Source organism: Protopterus annectens, chromosome 1.part1 (genome assembly GCF_019279795.1).
Source record: "Protopterus annectens isolate FY-2018-M chromosome 1.part1, PAN1.0, whole genome shotgun sequence".
Classification (NCBI taxonomy): domain Eukaryota; kingdom Metazoa; phylum Chordata; order Ceratodontiformes; family Protopteridae; genus Protopterus; species Protopterus annectens.
Genome location: NC_056726.1, coordinates 189,337,131 through 189,362,565, shown reverse-complemented (window position 1 = coordinate 189,362,565; position 25,435 = coordinate 189,337,131). Strand labels below are relative to the sequence as shown.

The window sequence follows — 25,435 nt, the reverse complement described above, 5'->3', positions numbered from 1 at the left end:
GGGAAAATGGTATAAAGTAACTGCTGGATATTATGTTTATCACTGAAGGAACTCTTGTTAAAGTAGCCCAGGTGTCTGGGTGCAAGGACAAACGTCCCCAGACTGCCTCCAGAGGTGAACAGTCAGGAAGCCCTTCAAGGGTGATGAAATGATCTATTCAGAAAAGAATCTCAAAAATCCTGATTCTGTTGGTCTCCTCTGCCACCAGGATGGCATCCTCCATTTGAACTCTGTCTTCTGCCTCTGAGGGAGATGTCTCCACTTGAAAACTGGAAAGGTCCCTGGGATTTACGGAAACATTTTCTTGCCTGTTCTTTGATTCTTTGAGAAGGTTCATTGAAGGGTAGAAAAACAAATCCCTATAGCCGACAGGGTCCTTCCTTCCTGTTCACTGCAGAAAAATATTTCTTTCACAGAATGGCCAAACAAGGAAGTTTCATCAAAGGGAGCATTGATGAAAGACTTGATGAATGGCTTTGCAAAATCAGATAACCGCATCCAGGTATGTCTCCTTATAGCAATGCCTGAAATGGTGGTCCGTGAGGTACCTTGTGCTGTATGTAAAATTAACCTTATGGGCGCATTCGATATTGATAACAGAGTGGTCATCTGTGAGGATGATCTTTTATAATCCTCTGCAGACATGGACTTCAAGAGAGACTTTGAGAGTTCCATGGACAAATCCCTCTGCAGTCTTGAAAAGTGCGCCAAGTAGATCAGGGGCCTCAAGGCAAAGTTCGCTGATGCAAATACGCCCTTTCCAAATCTGTCCAGTGTCCTGGATTCTCTGTTGGGGGGGGGGAGTGAAACAGAGGAACTCTGTTCTGTTAGCTCCTTGGTGGCTGCTGCCGCAACCATTGCATCAACAGGGACTCCTTTGCTCCAATGGGGTCTGTCTCTTGGAGGGGTTAAAATTTTGTCTGGCAGACGTGGGATCAGTTCAACAGAATCTGGTTCCTTCCATGCTCAGTGAGAGACTATGTCAATAAGCTCTTCTGTTGGATCATATGTGGATACTAGGCTATCTGCCCGAAGGCATTTATAAGCCTAGCCAGAGTATGTTGGCTTTCACCTCCCCCTTACATTAGTTCCCTGTGCCTCTGTCCAGCAGAGCCACTGAAGTGATCCCCGGGGTAAACTTTCTGTTTCCCATCCACTAATCAAGGTTTCTCATGAAGAGTGTTAGCGAGGAGCTCTGCCTAATGTAGATTGGAATCTTGTTCCAAAGCATGGGAAGTCTCTGGGACAGGAATCTATTCCTCCAGCGCATCCTATTTACTGTTGTGGTGAGGTTTAAATCCCTAGAGCATGTGGCTAGAGGGGATATGGTTTTCTTTAGGTGGAGCATGTCCATCAATTCTGGGTTGGACATGGCCTTGTATGTCAGGCAGAAATCACCTCTGAGTAGGCGTTCTGCAACCAAGTACAGCTGGAGTTTCTTCAGTCGAGCTGCATAGGGCATCTGTTTGAGGCCAGTGATCCTCTTGGTGAGATACTGCTGTGGTCTTTCCAGCTGTTGCAGGTGTCTTGTAATGTACATCCCAAATGGAGTTTTGTACTCTATGATGGGTCTGATGAGTGATGAGTAGAGGGGCACAATGACCTCTTTTGATCTGGATGCAAACCCATTTGCGAGTAGGTGGGCCACATAGAAGGATTTTCTAATCACTTTGGCAGTGTGATTATCAAAGGAGAGATTACTATCTACTTGGGTCCCCAGATCCCTTATCATGTCTTCCGTATTTAGAGGGCTACCAACTATGTGGCAGTTTGTGGGTACTTTGTTTTATTCCAAAGGGGATGACTATGCACTTTTTGGCATTTAGCTTGAGGCCATGATTTTGACACCAGGTATCCATCTCAGTGAGACCCTTTTGGAGGATGTCTGTGTCAGCTGGAGAGTCAATTATAGCCCCTAGTTTGCAGTTGTCTGCGAACTTGGTCAGCCATAGTCCTTCTGTGTTTGCCTGAGAAGTATATGCTGAACAGGAGGGGTCCTAGGACTGAGCCCTAAGAAACGCCACCTGTAACCAGTTTAGAGTCGGATCTAGCTCTTGCAACTCTCACCATATGGGTTCTGTCCATGAGCCAGTTGGTAACCCATCTTGTGACGTAGGGGTTTATGTTCAAGCTGGTGAGCTTGTCTATAATACCACAATGGGAAATGGTGTCAAAGGCCTTTGCAAGGTCTAGGTAGGCTGTGTGTACTGCCTTTCCCTCATTTATAGCCTTGGTAATTGTCTCAAAGAAGTCCACTAGGTTTAGGAGGCATGATCTGCTCTTAACAAAGCCAAAGTGGGTAGGGTCCAGTGTTTGAAGGTTCCCAATGTCTCTGTTAATGAGTTCCAAGATTATGTGCTCCATAGCCTTGCAGACTAAGCTAGTCAGGCTTATAGGGTGATAGCTCCAGGGGTCTGTTGTGGCTCCACCTTTGCGGAGTGGAATAACCATTGCTGTGCACCACTCTATGGGTACGTAGCCTGTGGAGAGGCTGAGCCTGTGGAGAGGCTGAGTTTGAACAGTGTGTTCAGGTGAGGGGTTAGTTTGTCTTTGAGCTTGTGTAGGACGCAGCCTGGGACACCGTCCGGTCCCACTGATGCTGTGGTTTTGGCTTTGGAGAGGGCTGTTTTAACCGGAGTGTCTGTGATTTCAGGGGCTCTACATTCTTCTGGTATGGTTATGGGCCCTTTTGGGGGTGAGAGGGGGTGATGTTTGCACTGAACCTGTCTGCCAGGATGTTGGCGATATCGGTTGGTTCAGTGTATTTTGTGCCATTCTGCACTGACTCTAAGCAGATCTAAGCATTGCCACTTAGATTCCTGACATAGCTAAAGAATGCCTTGGGGTTATCTTTGCAGTCCTTGGCAATTTTTCTTTCGAAGCTTGTCTTGTATGATTTTATGAGGGGTCATAGTTTCTTGCTGATACTGATCAGGGATGTCTTCCCTTCTTGGGATTTTACTCTTTTCTGTACTAGTTTCCTCCTTCTATTGTATAGCTTGTTTATGGCAGGGGTCCACCAGACTGGTTTCCTTTTCTTGCAGGAGTGAGTCTTGGTTTTGCTTGGGAAAGCACAATCCATGCATTCTTGTAGGCGCCCGTAGAATGCATTAGTAAAGGATTTTGCAGCTTGGACAGCATTATCCTTTAGCATGGTGGCTTTGAAACTTTCCACCTCAGTCTTAAGTAAAGTGAAATTTGCTTTTGAAAAGTTTTTCACGGTGGTTTCCTTGTCCGGGGCTGGGGGCGGAATGTGGACATCCAGAGTGATTTGTTTATTGTCAGCTCTAACCAGCGAGGTGTGGAACACCGGTCACCCATGTTGTTGATGACCAGGTCGAATATGTTGTCACCTCTGGTGGGAGTGTTGACCAGCTGATCCAGGGCATTTGAATTTATAAATTCTAGAAAATGTTGGGCAAGGGAGTTAGTACTTGAGTAGTTCTCCCAGTTAATGTTTGGGTAATTGAAATCACCCGGTATTAGGGTGTTTGGTAGGACCTTTATGTTTCCCAGTGTTTCCAGAAATGAGGAATGGGGGTCCTGGGACATGGTGGGTGATCTGTAACAAGCTACAGTTTGAATTGCAGTTTTGCCCATTGTTAGTTGCACGTGGATGATCTCTGAAGCATCGTGCTGTGCCATTAACCTGGAGGTGTGGGTATCCTTGATGAATATGGATACGCCCCTGCCTTTTGTATTTCGGTCCAGGTTCTGTGGCCGAAATGTAAGGTATGAGTTGTAGCCTGGTACTGCTGGGGTGCTCTCTGGAGCCTTAAACCAGGTTTCTGTTACTGCACATATATCAATTTTCTCCATACTGAGGAGTGCCTCGAGTGCATGCATTTCGAGGTTTACACTTCTGGCACTGAGTAGGATTACCCTCAGTTTTTTGTTACTTGTGCTATTTACAGTGGTGGGTTGGTCTTTTGAGCCTTGCCTAAAAAAGGCACTATGGGGGTGGCAAGAGCCTTCAAAAGCCTAAGGGTGACAGGTGCAAGCCATTTCCAGCAAGGCAGCGTGGCTTGTCGAGCATGTCATCCCAGGAGGACAGACACTGGATCCCCTATGAATGACAAACTTAGCCAATTGTTGAAATTGATAATTTTTTCTTTATACTGTGGTATCATTCTTGATGAGGGCAGGATGCTACTCAGGGTCAGGGTCATACCGGCCTGGGCTACGTGATCAGAGAGCTCTTCCATGTCTGTTTTCATGTAGTCCAGGGAGGTACGGCGCAGGTCATTCACACCAACATGGACAATGGCAGAGTCGTAATTGTACTTGTTCTGGAGTGACCTGAGTGCTTGTGTTATGTGGCGGATCCTAGCACCTGACAGGCAGCTAACAGTAACCTTCTCCTTATTCAGCCTAGTGAGTGGGATGTCAGTGTGCCTGGCTACAGAGTTACTTATTACTAGTGTGTTGGGTGTGCCTTAAGGGATGTGATTGCGTGACACACTGGTTTTGTGAAGTATATGTTTCATGGTTTGTGTTGGGGGATGGAGGTTGCTTGGATGCCTGCTTTGGAGGTCTCTGTTGCTTTTGCAGATTTTTATTTAGAGCCTCCGAGTATGTTTTCGTGTATGTATGTGTGTTTTTTGCCGGTGCTGGTTTAATGGGTCTATGTGAGACTGGTGGTGTGATGCAAGTATTTCCCTTCTCCTCTTGACTGTCTGATCCAGTCTTGAGTTGAGAGAGCTTAGCCTCCAGTTTAGCTGTATAACTGCATCTCTCACATGTATTAGTGTTTGGTGGTAAGAGGAGAGGGTTGTCTGTGTACATGAGGCAGTTGTAACATTGCCTCAAAATGCTCAGATTCACCAATTGGACTGGAGAGTAAACCTGAAACTGCCCTTTGGACATGCCTGGATAGGTACAGTGAACTGTTTTACTGATTGGCTGGTAAGGTCGAATAGAGAGCCTTGTCCTTCTGTATACTATAGGGTCTAGTGCTAGGGTTTATAAGTGCTTGCTATGAGTTTTGAGCAAGTGCTGGGCTCAGAAATGAATGGCTTGAGTGCTTAAGTTGAAAGTTTGTCTAGTTCCAAGGGAAAAACTGAAGAGTAGACTTTGTGGAGCCGGGAATACTTATACCCTAGCTAACCTGTGCTCCCCAGTGCGCAGAACCGGGCAAATACGTTTTTTATAGCAGGGAAATGAAAGAGAGAGAAATTAGCCCAAAATGGCCAATAAACTAATCATTTCTGGGCTGAAACCACTCCTCCAGAGACAGATAGGCTGATCAAAGCTCCCCTCTCTCACTGGTGAACAGGGAAACTTCCTTCTATCCAAGTAAGGTATGGGCAAACACAGAGATTTGTAACACAGCCCTGAATTCAGCACCAACCTAAAAACTGGACTATACTACCTTAGAAAGGCAGGAAACAAGTATGTATATATATTTTTTCAGAATATAAAGCAGATACAATAAAAAACACTTTAAATGCACAGAAAAGGATACTTATTGTTATATATCTCAGATCAGAGTTGTAGTTAATGCCCCTAGTAATAAAGTAGGAAGAAACACAAATACAGTAAAAGCAGATGAATAAAGTGCAACTTATATATAAACAACAGAAAACGAACAAACTGATTTAAACAAGTTACCCAATTAACCAGAAAAAAGCACAAAACCGAGCCCTGTTCCAGCAGTCTTCAATTAGACAAGTTCTAACTGCACACTTCTGCCACTAGGGTGCAGGGGAACCTTCTCCAAAAAAAGATGGCCTGGATCAGTGCTCAGGTTATACAAACAAAGCTAGATTCAGCAGGCTTGAATCTGGTCTATGCTACAGCAACAAGGCGCACCAATTTCAGAAACAGTTCAAATAAGCAGGCACAGTAAGCCTGTGACCAGAAATTCCCAGCTCAGAAGGGCAGAATCCAACCTCTCCTCCCAAAAGAGTGCAGACCACAAACCTTATTAATGTAGAATAACTGGCCTGAAGTCCAAGTGCTTAAACCAGAACTAATACACTTTTGGAATAGAAGACACTGAGCCTTCAATCAGCAATTCCTAACTTAGAAGGATGTAAGCTACCTGTCCTGCCACAACACTGCATATCACAAACCTTCTTAATGTAAAACAACTGGTATGAAGCCCAGGTGCTTAAACCAAAAGACTTAGAATAACAGTTACAATTTAATTAGGCTACTACCAAGCAGTAATAAGTGCAGCAGAATAAATAAAACTGAGTACTTTTAAGAAGAGGCAAAAGCAAAATAAAATAGGAGGAAACACAAATACAGTAGATGAATAAAGTGCAATCTTGTTTTTTTTTTTTTGGGGGGGGGGTCATCCAAGACATAGATGGGCCAGAACCAAAAGCTTCCAGAAATACTGACTCCCCATGTGAAGAGTTATCTGCAGAACAACCACCTTTATGCTTAAGGGTTTGCAAAACGTCTCCAAAGGAGACATCATCAGGTGGTGATCTGGGGGACCCTTCACCATCTTCTAAGTCAGTGTCTTCAGTAAGGGATTCCACGGGGGACTCTCTGTGCGTCCTTTTACACATTCTCTTTTGGTGAACCTCCTCAGCAGGATGCTCTGCAGAAGTGTCTGAAAAGAGGGGCAGTTCCTCTATGGGGACCGTCTGGACAAAGCTTGTTACTGGCTCCGAGCAGAGTAGGTCTGCTGGGATCAGAGCTCAGAACCAAAGGGCAACAGAGTGTAAGATCAGAGGATACATGAGAGACTGAATCTCTTGAATGAGAGATCATCATCTCCACAACTTCAAAGACCGAAGGACCTAGGGAAGCTGTTGCCAGCTGCACCAGAGCCAAGACCTCCAAAGCAGGCAAGCCACGACTCTGACCGGATCTGTGTCTCGAGGAGGGAGCTGGACTGGAGCTATCTAGCACTGAGGCTTTGAGGGGTAAGGAAGGCTCTGGCAACATCAGAGTCCATCACAGCCACACGAATCTGACGCTGCTGCTTTGGCTCCGTGACTTGTACTGATTCAAGATAACAGGAGCAGAACTGATCAGGGAAACAGTCAGGGTCGAAGACGTTATTCTCATCAGCTCTGACACCGGTACTCAAGGATCCTGGGGCTCGGAAACTGACAGATTAAATCGGAAAAGGAGATACATGGGAGATGGATGGGAGGCTCATGGATCCGATGGGAGACACAACCAGTACAATCCCCATCTGCATCTGAGCTCTGAGGAACTTTTTCATCATCCTATCCACTTCTGCTTCAGACAGACTCCTAGAGGGTCTGATAGATTAGGTAGCAGACTGAAGTCTGAAGTGCTTCCTCGGAGTTTCCACAAGAGAAGAGTGAAGCCAAGGAGATAGAGGATCTACGATGAACTCAGGTGAACAAGTTCTAGTTTGATCTGAGGTTTAAACAGGAGGAATACATGAAATAACTATCAGATCTGGAGGTTTAGGATCCATAGATTTCATCTTTGTATCCAAAGAGGTCAGATCTGAAGACATCCTTATTTTTTGTGGAGGCTCCAAGGATGAAGAAATCTTCGGAGGCTTAGGCAGAGATCTTTTTTAGTGCTGACTGAGACTTGGATGATTTGCCGGGGGGGGTTGAGCTCCAGAGGAGGAAGGGGGTAGTAACCCTTTAAGGACGAATTTGTTTCATCTGTCAGCTATAGCCCTGGAGTTAAACCTCATACATATGATACAAGACAATCCGTACACAGATATGCTGCCCCTAAACAATAAACCAACTCCCTGTGGGCATCTGAATTTGAAACTTTGTGCTCACAGGAAGTGCACTTTTTAAACCCTGAAGGCTTCTCAGTCATAGTAACAACTGCAGAAAGAAAGAAAGGAGCAAAGAAATATATACATTTTTTGTTTAACTGCAGCAAGGTAGAAAAACTACCAACAATGGCAACAAAGAGTACCCTGTTAAAAGGAGTAAGAAAAGGACAGAAAGAAAAGAAAGGAGTACCAACAACAGTACTAAAGAAAATTACTTTATAAAATAATTAAACTGACAGAAAGAAACCCAAAATCTAAGAGGGAGAAAAAATCTAATTTAAATATGAGAGAGAGAAAGTTTTCAGAGAAAAAAAACACTTGCAGCTAACCAAGAAAACTGACAAAAACGTGCAGAGAGTGGATTCGTATCTGTGAAAGATGGAGGCAAAGAAGATCTAACGTACTGAGGATGGACTAGAACAGCTATTCCCAACCTGGGGTCTGCACACCCCCAGGGGTATATACTTGGTTGTTTAGGAGTACACAGGAAAAAATTAACAAACATATTAGGCACCATCATAGAACATACTTCCCCGCATGCAGGATGTCTGTCCTATGACAGTGAAAGTGCCTAATGTATTTATCAACTATTCTGATATTAACTATATAAGAAGAAGAAGGTTGTGTGTCTGTGCTGTGGGACTGTGTCGCGCGTGGGAACCCTGTGTGAAAGTGCCCATCGTATTCAGGAGGGTTTGCATGTCTTTGGAAAAGAAATAACAGAAGAAAGGTAAGAACAATGCCTTAGCACTTTCAGATAATAACCAATGACAGCATATGCACTGTTACCAGCTTTGCGGCAAGTTGTGAAACCTAAAATAAAGTGTAGCTTTTTAGGATGGGGGACCAGAAATACAAACTAATTTTCGGTTCACTGCTGTCTTTTTAAACCTCTCCATTTGACTCTCATCCATTGTGTGTTCTTGCTGTCCTTCATTCGCACCATCCTCAGTCTTTGGTTTGGCTACCCACCTGCTCTGTTACACAACAGTGGGGAACCGTGAAAAATCCTCCTGCACTGTACCTCCGACTCGCACACTATAAATGTACACAGTTAAAAAAAGATTAGCCTTCTTCAGAGTACAGGTAAGTCCTGTGACATATAGTGGCTTAAAGTGCTACATAAAAAGTTGGAGAGCCGAGTTTGTATCCCATCAGTAATGACTGGGCTCTCGATGACCCCGAGTAAGTTACTTACGCTCTTTGTCTTCTTGGATCTACCTTAGAAAATGTTTCAGTGGTGCAACATTACCGCATTCCAAATGATGCAATTGCATCATTTACATACAACACTTGTAACTGTAACAGGAAGTATTTCCACTTGTTGGAAGATGTATTCTGGATATTGTCCCTTACTGTATTCAAGGAAAGAATATGGACGTACACATGACCATACTGGTCTGAATACCTCAGAGATTAGAACAAATTACAATAGTGTGGCTGCAGCAGATATCTGTGAGGCTGGACAGTATGGCAGATAGACAGCAGCAGTATCAGAAACTGAGGACTGAAATGTTTTTAAGCCATGGGTTGTGTAAGTGAAAAGTGTTGCACACTTTGGAGTAGTAGTTCATTCTTTTTTGTTTTTTTGAACTCTGAATAGAGGAGTATACCTAGTGTCATATAGAGACTTACATTTCAGTTTTTTGAGAAATGCTGTAGCACCAATTCTTTTCTGATTATGTTGCTTTCTGAGGGATATGGCTTTCTTCTGACTTACTCCTGAGCTTGTATTACTGTTTCTTTATGGAAATATTTGCTTTTAATGGGGAGGCAGTAACTCTGTTTTAAGGCTCTGTTTATTTGTGTAGCTCTGTCTTGAAAGGGGTGCCAGTTGAATGACAATGTTCTAACCTGGGTGTCATGAGCATGTTTCTTGCTGAGACCAGTCTGTTGGAGAGAAATAAAAGATAAAACAACTTGAAGCAAAACACTGATCGAGTGAGTTAATATTTTATTATACTATTATGCTGTATTTGTTTGGAGCTTTTCCCTTTGCATCTGCTAAAAGTGGGCTTTGCCCAGTTAGACCCACTGGTCAACAAATAGTATGAACTGGAACCTGCCAAAAAAAAAATGTAATTTACTGGAGGCATGAGGTTGCATTTGCCAGACTAACCACATGCTCATGGCTTAGCCTTCAGTGGCTTTCATAATTTTTTTTTTGCCCAAGACTTACCAAATCACAATTAATAAATAATGTTTGACATATTAAATTGACGGTGCTTGGAGTAACAAATGGATTCGTGAACACTTTAAAAAGACCTATGCAAAATAACAGTGTGGTCATTCCAGCTTGTATTCCTTTTATTCTCTGTAAACTGTGACATCTTTATTTGGTACTGTATATATCAGTGAAAAGTTCACACTGTTTATATTTTTAATAATTATAAAGTTTGTCTGAGGTCTTAATGTTGTAATACTATTAACATGTACAGTAGAACTTTTCATTTCTTTACTTTCATAAAAGTTTTGTTCACAATTGCATTGAAATCAGAAAGAAGGAAATAAATAATTAAAATAAAATACACACAGTAATGTGTGTGAGACGAGACCAGGCCTTAAACTGCCATGGCTACATGGCTTCAGGAAATAAAAAGTGTTTGATAAATCTTAAGGTGGTAACATAGCAACAGCAGATGGTTTGTTCCTTATGGTCAGTCTTCATTCTAAATTCTAGATTGCTCTCACTTAATGAATATGCCTAATTTAATTAAAGATGGAGAAGCAAGTGGGATTCAAAAAAAGTACAAGTCATGTTGTTAAAAGTTAGTCTGACATGGTAGACATTTCTAATATGCAGTATGCTTAGATCCTCAGCATTTTAAAGTGGAATTCATTATTTTGCCTGTGTTCTTGGCACTGATAATGTAACATTGACGATGTATTCTTCAAGAGCAGTAGACACTGAATTTGTAGATGCAACACTAAAATATAAAGTTGTTTGTTAGCAGCAACCTTTTCGGTAGATACAGATCTCTTTAATGAGGAATTATTCAGGTGACTTACTTCTGCAGAGATTCTGCACTGACTGATTTGAAAACAGCCCAAACAAACTTAATCCAACACTGGCAAATCTATTTTCTTTGAATGTAGGTTTCAATGCTGTTTTAGTGAAAGTGAGTTTCATTGTGAGACTGTATTGCCTTGTTTAGCAAAAATTTGAAATAAAAGTTTTAAATTAAATCCAAGTATCTGTAATTATTGTAGAAGTAAAGCAGAAACAGTATGCAAACTGAGAGTTTTGAACAGAGAGATACAAAGTAATGGGACTCTGGAATGGCTGGAGGGGGGGGGGGCAAAATTACACACAAAAATTACGAGGGATACAATTTAGGGAAATGGACTGCCAAGGGGTATGCAAGTCAAAAAAGGTTGGGAACCATATGGGTGGAGGGAGGAGTTCAAGAGTTGGATCCAAAGTCTGTAGACTGTGGCAGAGTCAGATCCAAGGTCGGATCCATAACCCATATGTTGAAGAAAGAAAATGACCACATTGGATCAGCTTTTAAAAACTTAAAAGCTGTTAAACACTTTGTTCTGCCACACCTTCTGTTTGCAAGTGTAGCAGAATGAAGTTCTAACAGCTTTTAAAAGCTGTTTATACTTTTACTGATTTTGTTTTTATCATCTGACATTGTCCACTGTTAATGTCCCTAGAGTAGGACTCCGTCTTAAACAGTGCTAAAATTATCCTTAAGGTTTTGTTAAGAATCTTTAAGCGTAGTTAAAACTGGGTCTTACACTAGACAATAGCTTAACAACTTTTTCCTGATTTCATAGTGTAATTGTGGTGCTCCACGCACTACATATTATATGAAATATTCTAATGTCTGTAAACTGATCTAACATTGCCAGCTAAAAGTAATTTGTAAATAAACTGGCTCAGTATTTAGACAATAACATTTTCTGCATGCAAACATTTTACAGTTCTTTACTGTAGCTCTCTACATACTTCTCCAGTATCTTTAGTTGGTTATATTAATAACAGTGTTGTTCTGTTAGCAAGTTATCCACACTGACATGACTTGTGCTTGAACTCAGAATTAAAGCTACTTTAAGGATACTCATTTCACTCTTATATTTTTATGTGACAACTACTTACTAAGAGCTGTGACAGAAAGATTAATAAAGTGTACAAGTGCTCATCAATAACAAGAAAAGCAAATAACAGATCCAAGCTTTGCTTAGCCAGTTCTCTATATAGACAGCAAATGGATCATTTATTCGGATTACTGGTTCTTATCTATCTAATGCAAATGCAAAGCATAAAGGATGGCAAAAGGCTGTTTAACTGTACTTGAATATAATAACCAAAATAGGTCAATGTTTAACCCAGTTGGTTAACAAGGTAAGAAAGAATATAAGTTAAAGCAGATTGGCAAAGGAGAAACTAGAGAGAAGTTGATGTAGAGAAGCTGGAGTGGTAAAAAGAGGTTATCCCAGAAATCCCACACAGGCAAAACCATTATCATACAATGCTAAGCTCTATGCCCTTGCATCCCACACTGAGTGGTAGGGTAGTGAAAATAACTACCTTTGAGCAAGTAAAACTATCATACAGAGGCACACTCACTGACTAAAATAGCACAACCATCAACACCACTGCCAGATACCCAATGACAGTGTTTGAATACACATAAAAACAATACTGGACCCTCACTTCTTAATAATGGTTCAGTCAGTAACTGGATATAGTAAATAGCCCAGCTGCACACTGCATACAGCACAATGTATACAATTCTAATTAAACAGCAAATACATTCTGTAATTATCACCTGCAAGACAAATGTATAGTTGGTCAGAAGTACATTATGTCAAGAAGTTTGGTTTGAGGGAGAATCTCCCTCCTCCAGCTACACCAACCTTGGAAATGATTACATTAAATAGCAGGGTACAAACCACAGTAATTAAAGTCCCTGAATGTCATTTTGAACAGTTTGCTTTAACTTGAAACATTCAAATGAACATTTTTTAGCAAGATGTCGTAAACCCATTTTAATACCTTAGCCAGACAAACTATACATACATACACAGAGTGGTATATCTCAATTTACAATTTTTGGAAGATAGTCATAAAAACATGGGTTGACAAGATGTGTGCCAAAACATTTGAAATATACAAGAGGCACAGACATGTTCCCTCTTTTTGGAAGACATATTTCTTATCTATAAAAAATGCATGCATCAATCACACCTATGAAAGTTGCATCCAATGCGTAACATGCTTACGTTGCCTCAGTCACCTCGTTTGGCAGATGAGCTGGTATCCTCTCTAAGCCATTCTGGTGAAATTTTAAAACCATGTGCTTATTTTGTAAATAAACTCTTGTATTTGCAAAGCCAAATAAAGAAATATGAATGTAAATTAACTGTAATGCAACAGATTTCAACGAAGCTAGATTCACATTGTACTAAAAAGGTGATACTGTACATTTAAAGTGGCTGTGGTAACTGAACAAGACTGTCACATGTACCCCACAAACTTCAAGACTTTTGCATACTGCCTGCTTCAAGTTTAGAGGATAGTTCAAAATAGCTTGAAATTATCCTAAGAGAAAAATAAGAAAATTCATTCAAATAAGTCCTACATACCTGCAGTAGGGTCTCTGGCCAAAGAGTCATCCAAGGCACTTGTTATTGACTGAAAAAGGTTCATTTTCTGTGTCGGCCCTACACAGAAAACAAAAAATCATTCTCATGGGGTACAATGCAGTCAACATTCTGCCTTAAAAATAATTAAAGCATATACAAAGTAATCAGAAAAGGAAATTACAAAGTAGTCAGAAAAATAAATTACAACCTCATGTATGTTATAAAAATGACTTTACATGCTCACCAAAGTGTGCAGTGATGGACTACTTCAGTTCTCTTCCTTCTTTATCTTTACCAGACAGAACACCTGCATTCATTAACTGAAAATAATTCCCCGGTACTCAAAAACAAACATTTATATGAGGTGTTTATTGTAATGAGTGTTGCAGCAGAACCTAACATTAGGCATGATACTATACAGGGTTGCCACCTTTCATCGTGGCTAAAACCGGAGTAAAGCCACACCCCTCGTGTCACCAGTAACTCTGCCCATCCCACCCCATCTCCCGCCCACATCCCACCCATTTTGTGACATCATGACAACATCACCCGTTGGGGAACGCCCTCTTTTTCCATTCCTGCTGCATGCTTTCGGCTGAGGTAGCTGTATAGATGCTAATTTCTATCTAGACAACCTTGATGGACCCTTATTCATCATCTCTTGGCACCTCTGTGGATTTTATGTACAAATCAACCTAGGAGTGCATCCTTTTCCTGGAATGCTGGGCAGTTCACTCACAAAGTTCTCTAATTATTCTATCAGTATACTTATTAATTCTACACTACCCACACACAAACACAAGCACACAGTTATGCATCTGTATTCTTCAACACTTTTCTGCAGAAGCCACCTTTGTCCTAGGGTAACAGGAATGGAAATGTTATGTTTACCTTTGTAGACAGGACACCATTATACAAACATTGATAAGAATAAGAATTAAATAGCTGATCGGCCTTATGCACCAAATGTTCACAGTAGCCAAGATAGTAACTGATTAAGAAACAAGAATGTTTGACCAACATAAGCAACAAAAATAAAGAGCTCAGAAATGGGCCTCGGAGTCGCCAGTGCCTGCTTTCTTTGCTAAAATACCGTCAACAATAATTCAATTTCTGCAAAGTCACGGGCTACAGCAAGAAAACCGGTACAAGATGCAAGTCCAGCACCTGTGCCTTGTCGCAGGTGAGACCACAATTTATCCGTGCAGGCCAAATAAATATTTAAAGACATACCAGGCCATTTTTCAATTCACCCCCTAACTAAAGAATCACCTTACTTCAATGAAAATTAAATCAGCAATAGGCCCTGCAATGTACTGCTTGGGTCACTCTCATCCACGCACAGCCAAAATAAAAGTAAACACTAAAAGCAAGTATCTCTATGTGCAAGGGAGCATACGGCATATAATTATAAGCAGTGATATTGAGATATCAGTCAAAGTCCGACCCTATGACACAAAAACAATGTACACCAACAGCAGTTCAACACTACCAACTTACAACACAAATGTAAACAATATAAACTTACTATCCTTTTAAAAAGAAAAACAAACTTACCTTTGCTAATTGGACCCATGATCTATATAACCGTGATATATCCAACCCCCCTAAAGAAAAGTGGGGGAACCAACACAAAATTTAAAAACTACACTACTATATATTTTTCTAAGAAAATTTCCTACTTCCCAGTCTCTCCACAGAATGTAGCAAAAATGGGGGAAGCTTCACATTTGGCACTAAATAGCTTACGATGTGACGTCATTTAGTGTAACTCGAGTAGGAAGTAACTTCTATTTGCATATTTTGTTCTGTGAAATAAAATACAGATGATATATAAATATGTTTAATGCAATGTTCTTGTAAGATTTACTGAAGAAGTGACAAGGGCGTTTGTTGTAAATTGCTGCCTTCTTAATTTATTGGTAAGATATTATACTGTGTCCGGAGTCCGGTTCTGCATGAAATTGGTAACCGGACAATTCGACAGAAAACCGGACAGCTGGCAACCCATAATGCTGGTGTTGTTCCAGCAACTATTTATTTTTAAAGAAAGTCTTTCTCTGGTGACCAACACAAAGTGAATTCACTATTAGTTGTCTATTCCTGCACATGATCACCAGTCCCACCCAGTCACCTTAGGCCACACACAGCTACTTCAAAATGGGGGGGGGTCCCTGTTGAAATTCCAAGGACTAACTGCAATCCTAAAAACAGCAGGCATAACAAGTGCAATTCTAGGGGAACACATTAAGCCGCAGTAACTCAGAATATTCCACCCTCTCTGAGGTATAATGATCACACAGTATAAGTACCGAGGAGTGTGCATGAGGGGAAAGCACTCCTACAGAAACATTAACAGTGAAAGAGCAAGTTTCAGTATTCATTTCTTTGTTTGAATCACAATTTCTGTTTTATTTATTTATACAATTTGTTATCTAGGGTTGAGCACTGCTCCCACTAAACCTATTTCAGTCTCAGCCCAGAATGTGGACACACATCAACTGGAAAAATAAAAATATAGTAAAAAGGCTTACTAAAAACAAAGGTATAATGGGTTTGAATTTAGAAATTTAGAGACTTATTATTTAAAGTATGAATTTTTTACATTTGTAGGTATGTTAGGGATATTTTGTATCTAGTATTCTTAATAATTATAATATTTAATAAAACAATATATAAAGTATTTTGCATTTGAAACAAAGTGTTATAAAATGTTAGGTAATGTATGATGATTAGGTTCCTTTAAATGTTTGTATATATATATTTTCTCAAACAAATCTATATTGTTTAATTACTTAATTGCTTAATTGATTATGGCTGTTGGTTTATAAGCGGTGGATTTGTTCATGGTAGATATTCCTTATGAAGGCGAAAGCCGAGGTACCAGAATCCATTAATGTTCTATAAGTTATCTATCGCGTTTGGGCTGCTTATTTCCGGACACCCAGTGTTGTTGGTGTAATACAGAATAGAAAGAATGACTAAGAAGGTAGTCAACAGAAACCACTACATACAATGCTTACATTAGTTAGAATAGCAGGAGTTAGAGAAGAGATGCTACAGTGAAAATGATAGGCAGTGTGTGTTGGAGATTACGGAGACAAGGTTATGTGACCTGAAGCAGAGCATTTACAAGCAGCTTGTGCTATGAAATGTTCTTTAAGTTGTGCCTGAAAGCAGGAGGAGCTGTTAGACAGGTCTTCAAAATTTGAAGGAAGATCCCTCCTGAGCCTTCAGTCCAAAGGTAGAAAAGGAATGTTTACAGCACTGCAGTCTGATTTTAGGTGCTTGAAAAGAGAGGCTCACAGAGTGGCTATAAGATCTAATGTTACATGAGAGAGGCTGTCTAAGTAAGCTATAGGAAAGAGAAGGGCAGGAGTTTTCTTTCAGGAGCAGGAAATGTTGGGAGCCAAAGAGTAAATTGGCTTGCTGCTTAAACCGGCAGCCAGTTGGTTTGGCTACTTTTAGACAGCAGTGCATACTTTCTGGAAAGGGTAATGAAGTGGTAGTTGAAGTTGGAGATCGTTTGGATGGTGGTAGAGATTCTTTTGAAAGCAGATGCTGCAAGAGGTAGGAAGTACTCCACCTGTGCTAGAAGAATTCCTTTGCCAATAGCATTTCATGTTGGACAGGAGAGGAAAGAGGAGATTTTGTTGGCCCAAGAGAGTAGTTAGTTTATCATTTTCCAGGTGTCTTCAAGATGATGGTGGAAGTTAAGTGAGGGATCAAACCAGAATCCTAGGTATCTGAAGGTGTTAACCTGCTCAGTAGTATTATTAAGGTGGTCAAGAATAAAAAGTGAGTTGGAGTTCTGTTGCCTTTTAGTGGAGGTTCCAAAAAGCATAGTTTAGTTTTTGAGGAGTTAAGTAACAGTTTTTTGCTATTAAGCCAGTTAATGAGGGAGAGGAGATAGTTTTATAAATCATGTGGAAGTGAGTAGGTTGTGTGGCTGAATAAATGAAAGAGTCTAGAAGGTTAGAAGGTGGCTGGTGATTTGGGGTGAAAGGGGAGCAAAATGGGCACAGAATCATGCTGAGCATGATCTAGTCAATTTGAGAAAGCTCAGAAGATCCAGGGACTATCAGACTTACCAACTCCCTTGCAGCCAGGTAGACAGTATTAATATTTAACAAAAACAGACCACAAGCAGAGTGTGCTAGACTATATTACTAGTTTGTTTTCAGAAACAATAATTATAATAAAATATCAAGCACCGTGCAGTAAAACTAAGGAAAGAGTAATAAAAAATGGTTGCATGAAACATAAAAAGGCTTGAGACCCACATCTCAGGTCTTGCACTTCTAAAAGAGAGGCTTTCAGAAGGAAATAAGGCATACTTCTACACCAAGAAACTTTAAATTCCAAGGAATGACTAGATCTTACATGCACAACATGTACCTTAGCTACAGTTAGAAGAACTCTTATTTCACTAAAGGAATACCTCATCCCAGGTGAAAACTAAAAACTGTGGAAATATGTACTCTAACAGTGTCATAAACCAAATCAGATCTGAACAAATACTTTGAAGTAGGGCAGCACATCTATGTTGCTATACCAAAAGAAGAAAGAAGGAATGATCTACTACACATACATACACACACACACACACACACACATAAGTACTTCCACTTGGCTACATGTGCTTTTATGTGGATAGCTGCTTGGTAACCTAAACTGGCAGTGGAGATCAAGAAATTAGACCTTTTACTTACTGTGTATGGTAATTAGCATCTGCACAGGTCTTAAAGTGTTTTATTTTTCCTTTGCTCCTAAACAGAAGATCAGGTATGCAAGATCAGGGTCACAGGCAGAAGGAACCACTGCTGCCTGCCCAGAAACAGAGGTATGACATACAAGATGACCTAGTTTTCACCCTGACTTGAAAAAAAGTACTGTCAGAATTTAAGCAAGGGGATGAAAACACACACAGTGTGTCTCATATTTATTCATGACATTGAGAAACCTTCTCTTATATGCACTTCTTTTTTTTTTTTCAAAACAAGTTTATTGTTTTAACATATAAGAGAAATATCATAACAATTTTATACAAATAATTAAAAATAGGTATTATTATAATATTCAACAAAACAACTAAAGTATTTACAAAGACATCCACTACAATCAGATCAATTAATTAAACTAAAATACTGTGCTATTGAAATTAGAATTTTTTTAACAAATTTTGTAAATTATCCCATACAATAAAATGTGATGTTTTTCTAGTTGTTCTCATTCTAATTGTGCTTACTTCCATATGACACATTATATTCATAACATTTTTAAATTCATTGGGAGGTGTATCTGAAATCCAATTTCTAGTTATTATTTTCCTAGCCACTGCTAGGATAGACCATAACAAGGGAAGCTTAATCTTTTTAACACATTGAGGTACAGGTGTGTTGAATAATATAAGAGACTTAGAAATAATGAAATTATCTGTAAAAGGAGCCTGCAAAAATTCATTAATTGACTTCCAGTATTCTTTCAACTTCATACAGTCATAAAACATATGAGCCCAGTCAGCATTAATTTCTACATTACATCTCTTACATAGATTATCTTTATTATTAATTTTATTCATCATCAAAGGTGTACAAAAAGATCTATGTAAAAATTTCCATGTATAAAGTCTCCAGACAATGGAAGATGTAGTTCTATAAGCAGATTCCTATATATATTGTTTATCTTGTTGAGTTGGTGGGTCCCCATTAATAGAGGTGAAATAATTCCAGTATGAATCTACATTGTAAAAAGTTTCTTGTCTGATAATTTTATGTATATATGAAAGTTTACCTTTATCAGAAACTTTATGCTGTAAATTTATTATCAAGTAATCAATCAGTTTTGGAATAGATTCTTTAACTGTTATAGACATTAGATCTATTCTATCAATGAGATGTTGTCTAAAGATCTGAACCTCTAACCAGCAAGTTTCTCTTAGATCAAATTCTTGTTTTAAGAAATCTAGATTTTTAACTTTATTATCAGATATCAGCTGATACCAGTACTTTAGATTATTATCTATAGCTAAATGAGCTCCTTCAGAAGTAGATGACATAAGCATACCCTGAGTATAAATTATAGGAATACAATAAAATTCCATTCCCTATACTTAGGGTGCATGAATATAAAATAACTAATAATAATATTTAATGGGTAACAGACCATATGTTTAGGTGTAATAGGTGAAGTACAAAATTCCTTTAGCAACCACAACATGGAGTTATTTATAATCATATTTTTATGTGTTAAGGAGATTTTCATGAAGTGCATACTAATTAGCTCCCAATAATCTTTCCATTTTGCGACATATGACCGATCTATTAATAAAGTAATAACTTTTATAATAGAAGAGATAATATATAAATTAAAGTCTGGAAAAGAAATACCCCTTGAGACCAGCTATTAGTATGTTTCTTTAATGCAATCCTAGGTCTATTAGGTGCCCATAAGAAATTTAACATTAGTGTATTCAGTTTCTTGATAGTTATTTTTGTAGGTGAAAGTATTATTGATTGTATTAAGTATAAAATCTTGGGGAATATTATCATTTTAATAATTGTAAGTCTCTCCTCCATAGTAAAAACATATTATTCCAGGTATTAAAAAGATTTTGTATATTAAGAAAACAGGTATTATAGTTATTATATATAATAGATTTAATATCTTTAGATAGTATTATACCTAAATAAGTTATCTGACCTGAGTTGGGTACATATTTAGTAAAATCACTAATGAGAGTATTTTTCTATATATAAGGTAGTATTTTAGTTTTTTCTTCATTGAATATTAAACCAGAAATACTCTTAAAATTCATCATTTTATCAAATAAAGACTGCATAGAAGAATTAGATCCTGCTGATGTAATTAGAACATCATCTGCAAAAGTTGAATTTTGATGTATTTTCTTCTATTTCAAAACCCTCTATGTCAGTACTGTTTCTAATCAAATTAGCCCAAGGCTCCATTACTAAAGTGAATAATAGTGGAGAAAGTGGACATCCTTGCTTTGTAACTTTAAGAATGGGTATTTTTTGTGAAACATATGTTCCTACCTTAATATAACCTTTGTATAAATGCTCAATTAAATTTACAAATGCATCAGAGAAATTTGTGCATTTCAGTAAGGTAAACAGATAGTCCCAGCTTACTGAATCAAATGCTGAACCTATATCAAGACTAATAAGTGTTAAATCTTTCTTTTTCCTATTTGCAAAATCAATTAATGTTAAAGTTCTTCTTATATTATCAAAAGTATTTCTATTTACAATGAAGCCCGTCTGATCTATGTCTATAATGACGGGATAATTGTCTTCAATCTATCAGCAAAATACTCATAAACATTTTATAATCAACATTAAGTAATGAGATGGGTCGATATGAAGAACATCTAGTTGGATCTTTATTAGGTTTTAAAATTGGTGAAATAAATGTATATTGCCAAGATGGCGTGTTTTATTAACTCAGTTTGGGCCAGAATAAAAACCTTATGTATTAATGAATATGTAGTTTTAGAAAGGATTTTATATATCTCTGGTATAATACCATCATTACCCGGTGCTTTGTTTGATTTAAGCTTATTTATTTGTGTAATAACTTCTGTATATGAAATACTCTTGTCCAATAGTTTAATCTGTTGTTTATTAAGCTTTTTATTCATGTTTGTGGTTATAAACTCCTTTATTTTATCTTTAGGTTCCATGTTAATGTTGTTATGGTTAATCTTGTGAAAGTGATTTCTAAATTCATCCAGTATTTCTGGTATACTAGAAACATTCTTCTTTTCCTTAGAGAAAAGATTTCTTTGATATGGTTTTGTTTATTCAATCTTTTTGTTTTATTTTTAAGTCTATGTAAGTATTTGGGGCTTGTTGAATAAGACAAAAACTTGTATTTCTCTAAAGTTATTTTAACTTTATGAGTTAAAATTTCTTTGTATTTCTCATTTAGTTTGTTTATTTCTTCAATAACTTTCTTGTCCATAATATTTTCTTTATTATTATGTTTATAAGAGTCTAGTTTACTTTGAATATCTAACAATTCCTTATCCCAAGATTTCCTTTTGTTATTATACCATCTGATACTTTGTCCATATAGATATGATTTTAAGGCATCCCAAACATAGACAATGGAGACTTCAGGAGTATTATTTATGTCTAGAAAATGTTGTACTTCTGAAAGTATATATTCTTTATAGTCTTTTAGCTGAGTTAAGTATGCTGGTATCCTTTTGATCTGAACATTATGAGTATTTTTATCATGAATTCAAAAACAATTGAGTTATGATCAGATATAGGACATGAAATGATTTTGGAATTAATTAAATCTGTTACCATCTGGTTAGAAATAAAGACCCTATCTATTTTTGAATAAGTTTTGTATCTGTTAGAAAAAAAGGTGTATGGTAATGATTTTGACTCTATCTGATTATTAATATCATTCAAATGATAAGAATTAGCAAAATCATTTAAATGTTTTGCATTAGATGTAATTCTTCTTTTCTTTATAGTGGTAGTATCACTTTCATGTAGTATACAATTAAAATCACCAGCTAAAATAATATCCCCTATAGAGAATGATATGATCTTATCAATATGATGTTTCACTGTATTAATACCAATTCCAGGTATCCAATATACATTAATTAAAGTGTAAGTCTTCCCATTAATTTGTATTGTAACCATACAAAACATTCCTTTGTCATCCTGATAAAACTTAATGGTTTTAGGAATGGGCATACTTTTATTCCATAAAACAGCCACTCCTCTTTTTTTCTGAGTGTGCTCTGAACTAACCAATACTGTATACTTATTAGTGGCTAGTTTATCAATATCTTTTTCAAGAGATGGGTTTCTTGCAGGAAGACTAGATTGGCCTTGTGTAGATTAATGTATCTTATTAGGCTTGGATTATACAATGCATTATTGTTTAAAGAAATTCCTTTTAAAGATGTCATTTGGCATTTTTAAAACTCAAGAATCTTATGATCGAAATAACAAATAACAAGATAAATAATGTTACATTCTCCTCTTTTAGGTGTACCTTTAAATATAGCTGTATTTATTAAATCTCTTATGGGATTTTGTATAGGATTCAATTTTGTTTGTAGTGACAATGAGTGTACAAAATATATTGTGGATGTCAAAACTATATACATATAACAATGAACAAGTGAAAATAATGTGAGGATTAAACTTGAAAACTCCAACTTAGAGTATTTACTACTCAAGTTAACCCCTACCCTAAGCAGCAGTACCTCAGCTACCACCTTATCAATTTAATACTAGTTATATTTAACTGAGGTTAACAGTTTTCAATTCAATTATCTATCAAGACAAAACTACACATTTGGTAAAACAGCATCATATAAACTAAAATAAACTTTTTTTTTAAAAACTGTTCATACTATTATATAGATCTATGTAATATATAACACTTGTATTCTAATAGCATTCAAATAATCTTAATGTTAGAAATCAAGAAGAGAGAAAATTATGTTCTAACATTCATTTAAATCAAAAACTTTGGCTAATATGATTCAGACATTACATGCATTAAGATGCATCTATTTTCTGTCATGTGAATTCTATCAACAGCTTCCTTAAAAATCTTGAATTGTTTGTATATGAGCATTTACTTAAACTCATTATTGTCAATAGAGTAAAATATTGTATTCATAAAAATTATTATAAATCATATTGCAAAGTTATGCAGATTCTCAGAAACACCTGCTATTTAACCTAAAAAAAGCCATCACACACATAAACACAGACACACACACATACATATACACACACACACCCACACACACACACACATATATATACATACACACACACACACACACACACACACACACACACACACACACACACACACACACACATACACACATATATATATATATATCTGATCTCACTGAGTTGTGTCTTTGTAGAGCACTATCCTACTTGCTGTCCCTAGAATAAATCTGTCTGCTTTATACAAAATAATGCACAGCAAACACATATTGGTAACCAGATTTTACAATCATGCTAACCTACTGCTTTAAAATATATCACATGACATTTCTTCCAGAATAGAGTTATAAGATTATTTATGTTTGTCAATCAGATGAATTAAATGAGTTATAGTAAAGTATATGTTTGGAACACAAATTTTTAACACAGATTATTATGCTGCTGTTAAGTAGATTTTGAAAAACATTTAAATAAATGTTTCATTTTTTATGCCTTCTAAAATAAGACATTTACTTACTACAAGAAACTACATCATTTAAACTCATTATAACTGACATATTTTATGAACAGAGTATTTTTCCTGAATCAGTGGTGTGTCAGTGTGATAACCTTGTCAATGTTTATACTAACTGCTTTCAGTTTCTCTGTGAGAATTCTGTGATTTGAAGATTCTGAGGTAACTCAAGGACATTGTGCATAAGACAGCCCACATCCCAGATTGTCTCTCTTAACATTTTAACTTATTAAAAACTAGTGACAAACATTCATTTAGCAGTGTAAATGCATCTAAACATGACAGAACCTCCACAATGTATTCCACAGATCATCACAGCCTTTATGCAAGTGAAATTAAACTCAAAATTACCAACAAGCAATAAAACTCAGCATTCTTCTCCCAACTCAATTTTCATACAAATCCTATTATTCACTGTTCCCACACAGTCAAAAGCATTTCTATATATTAATAAAGAAAAGAAAAGAGAGTAGAAAATAAAAGGGAGTGAGGCAGAAATAAAAAATGTAAGAGAAAGCTGTAAGAAGTATATACAATGGAATGTTACTTACTGTTTATATTAATAGAGTTAAAATAAAACATATTATTTACTCTTATTTAGTTCTGATTATTATTAGTTAAAGCATGACAGATTATTTACAAACAAGCATAAGCAGTATAATCAAGAAAGTATAATTAGAAATAGCATTTGAAGAACTTATAAACTTTTACAAGAAATAAACATGTTATTATTCTATTAATGATATTTTCATTACTGTTCTCTCCCCCCCTCCCCACCCTTTACCCACTACATAATCTAAATATAATGTCATTGTTTAAACAAAGAAAATAATAAAAGAAGAAGGAAAAAAAGGTAAAGATAAAAATGTATCAAATTACTAACCTTACTTTTTCAGAAAGAAAACAAATCGAGGCACAGCCTGCCATTAAATCCAAAGGCATATTGACTGGTTATGAAACAAAACAGTTCTTTGCACATAGAGAATAACTTTGATTAAATCTTTTCCAAAATATTTGTGGCTTTCTGGAAATGCAGGAGCTATATTCAAAAATATTAATAATGAACTAAAATGATGAGAGAGAAAAACATATAACAAATCATTTGTTTTTAGTCTCTTCTTCTTCTCTGAAGTCTTTTAATGAAGAACTAGCCCATTCCATTTCTTCTATTTTATCCAAAATCTTTTTCTTTGACAAACATTAAAGCAGAGTCTAAATCATCAAGACCTTAGGACCATCAGGAAGGAAGATTTTAAGCTTGGCAGGAAACAGAAGGTATGTTTTAAACTGTGCTTTTTCTTATTAGTGGCAGAAAAACTTTTCTTTTAGCAATTACCATGGAAGAATAGTCATTGTCTTGTCTCATTAAACTTAACAGGAGCTTTAGCCCAAGCAGATTTAAGAACCATCTCTTTATCAAAAGATGATAGAAATCTAACTATAACTGATCTAGGATAGTTTTTGTTAGAGTTAGTATTAGCTATAGATCTATGTGCTCTTCGATACCAAAAGAGAATGCTTCTGGTAAATCTAAAGTTTTAGGGAGCCATGTTGTTAAAAAGAAGTAATATTGTTACCTTCAATATTTTCTGGCAGTCCAAAAATCCTAATGTTATTGCCTAGATCTATTTTCCAGGTCATCCAGCTTTGTTTGTAAATGTGTATTTTGTTTCAGCAGAAACTCAATGTTGATTTCCTGTTCTTGTATTTTATTTTCCATGTCATTCACAGCTTCTTCTATGCCTGTCATCTGGATCTTCTGTTGTTGCAGGTCCATATGTAACAAGTCTATTTGTTTTGTAGTTTTTCTATGAAAGTGTCTATTTTAGTATCCATTTTATCCATCTTAGCAGT

General features: G+C 37.2%; 1 protein-coding gene across 2 annotated transcripts in view; it reads right to left on the bottom strand.

Moving 5' to 3' along the window:
* The window catches only part of BCKDHB (branched chain keto acid dehydrogenase E1 subunit beta), a 2,914,018-nt gene that overhangs the window by 2,801,515 nt on the left and 87,068 nt on the right, over positions 1-25,435 (bottom strand). For both annotated transcript variants that reach the window (XM_044074074.1, XM_044074065.1), the window contains exon 2: positions 13,328-13,405. In XM_044074074.1, the coding sequence (XP_043930009.1) occupies positions 13,328-13,405 (78 nt within the window). The remainder of the gene's footprint in view (positions 1-13,327; positions 13,406-25,435) is intronic.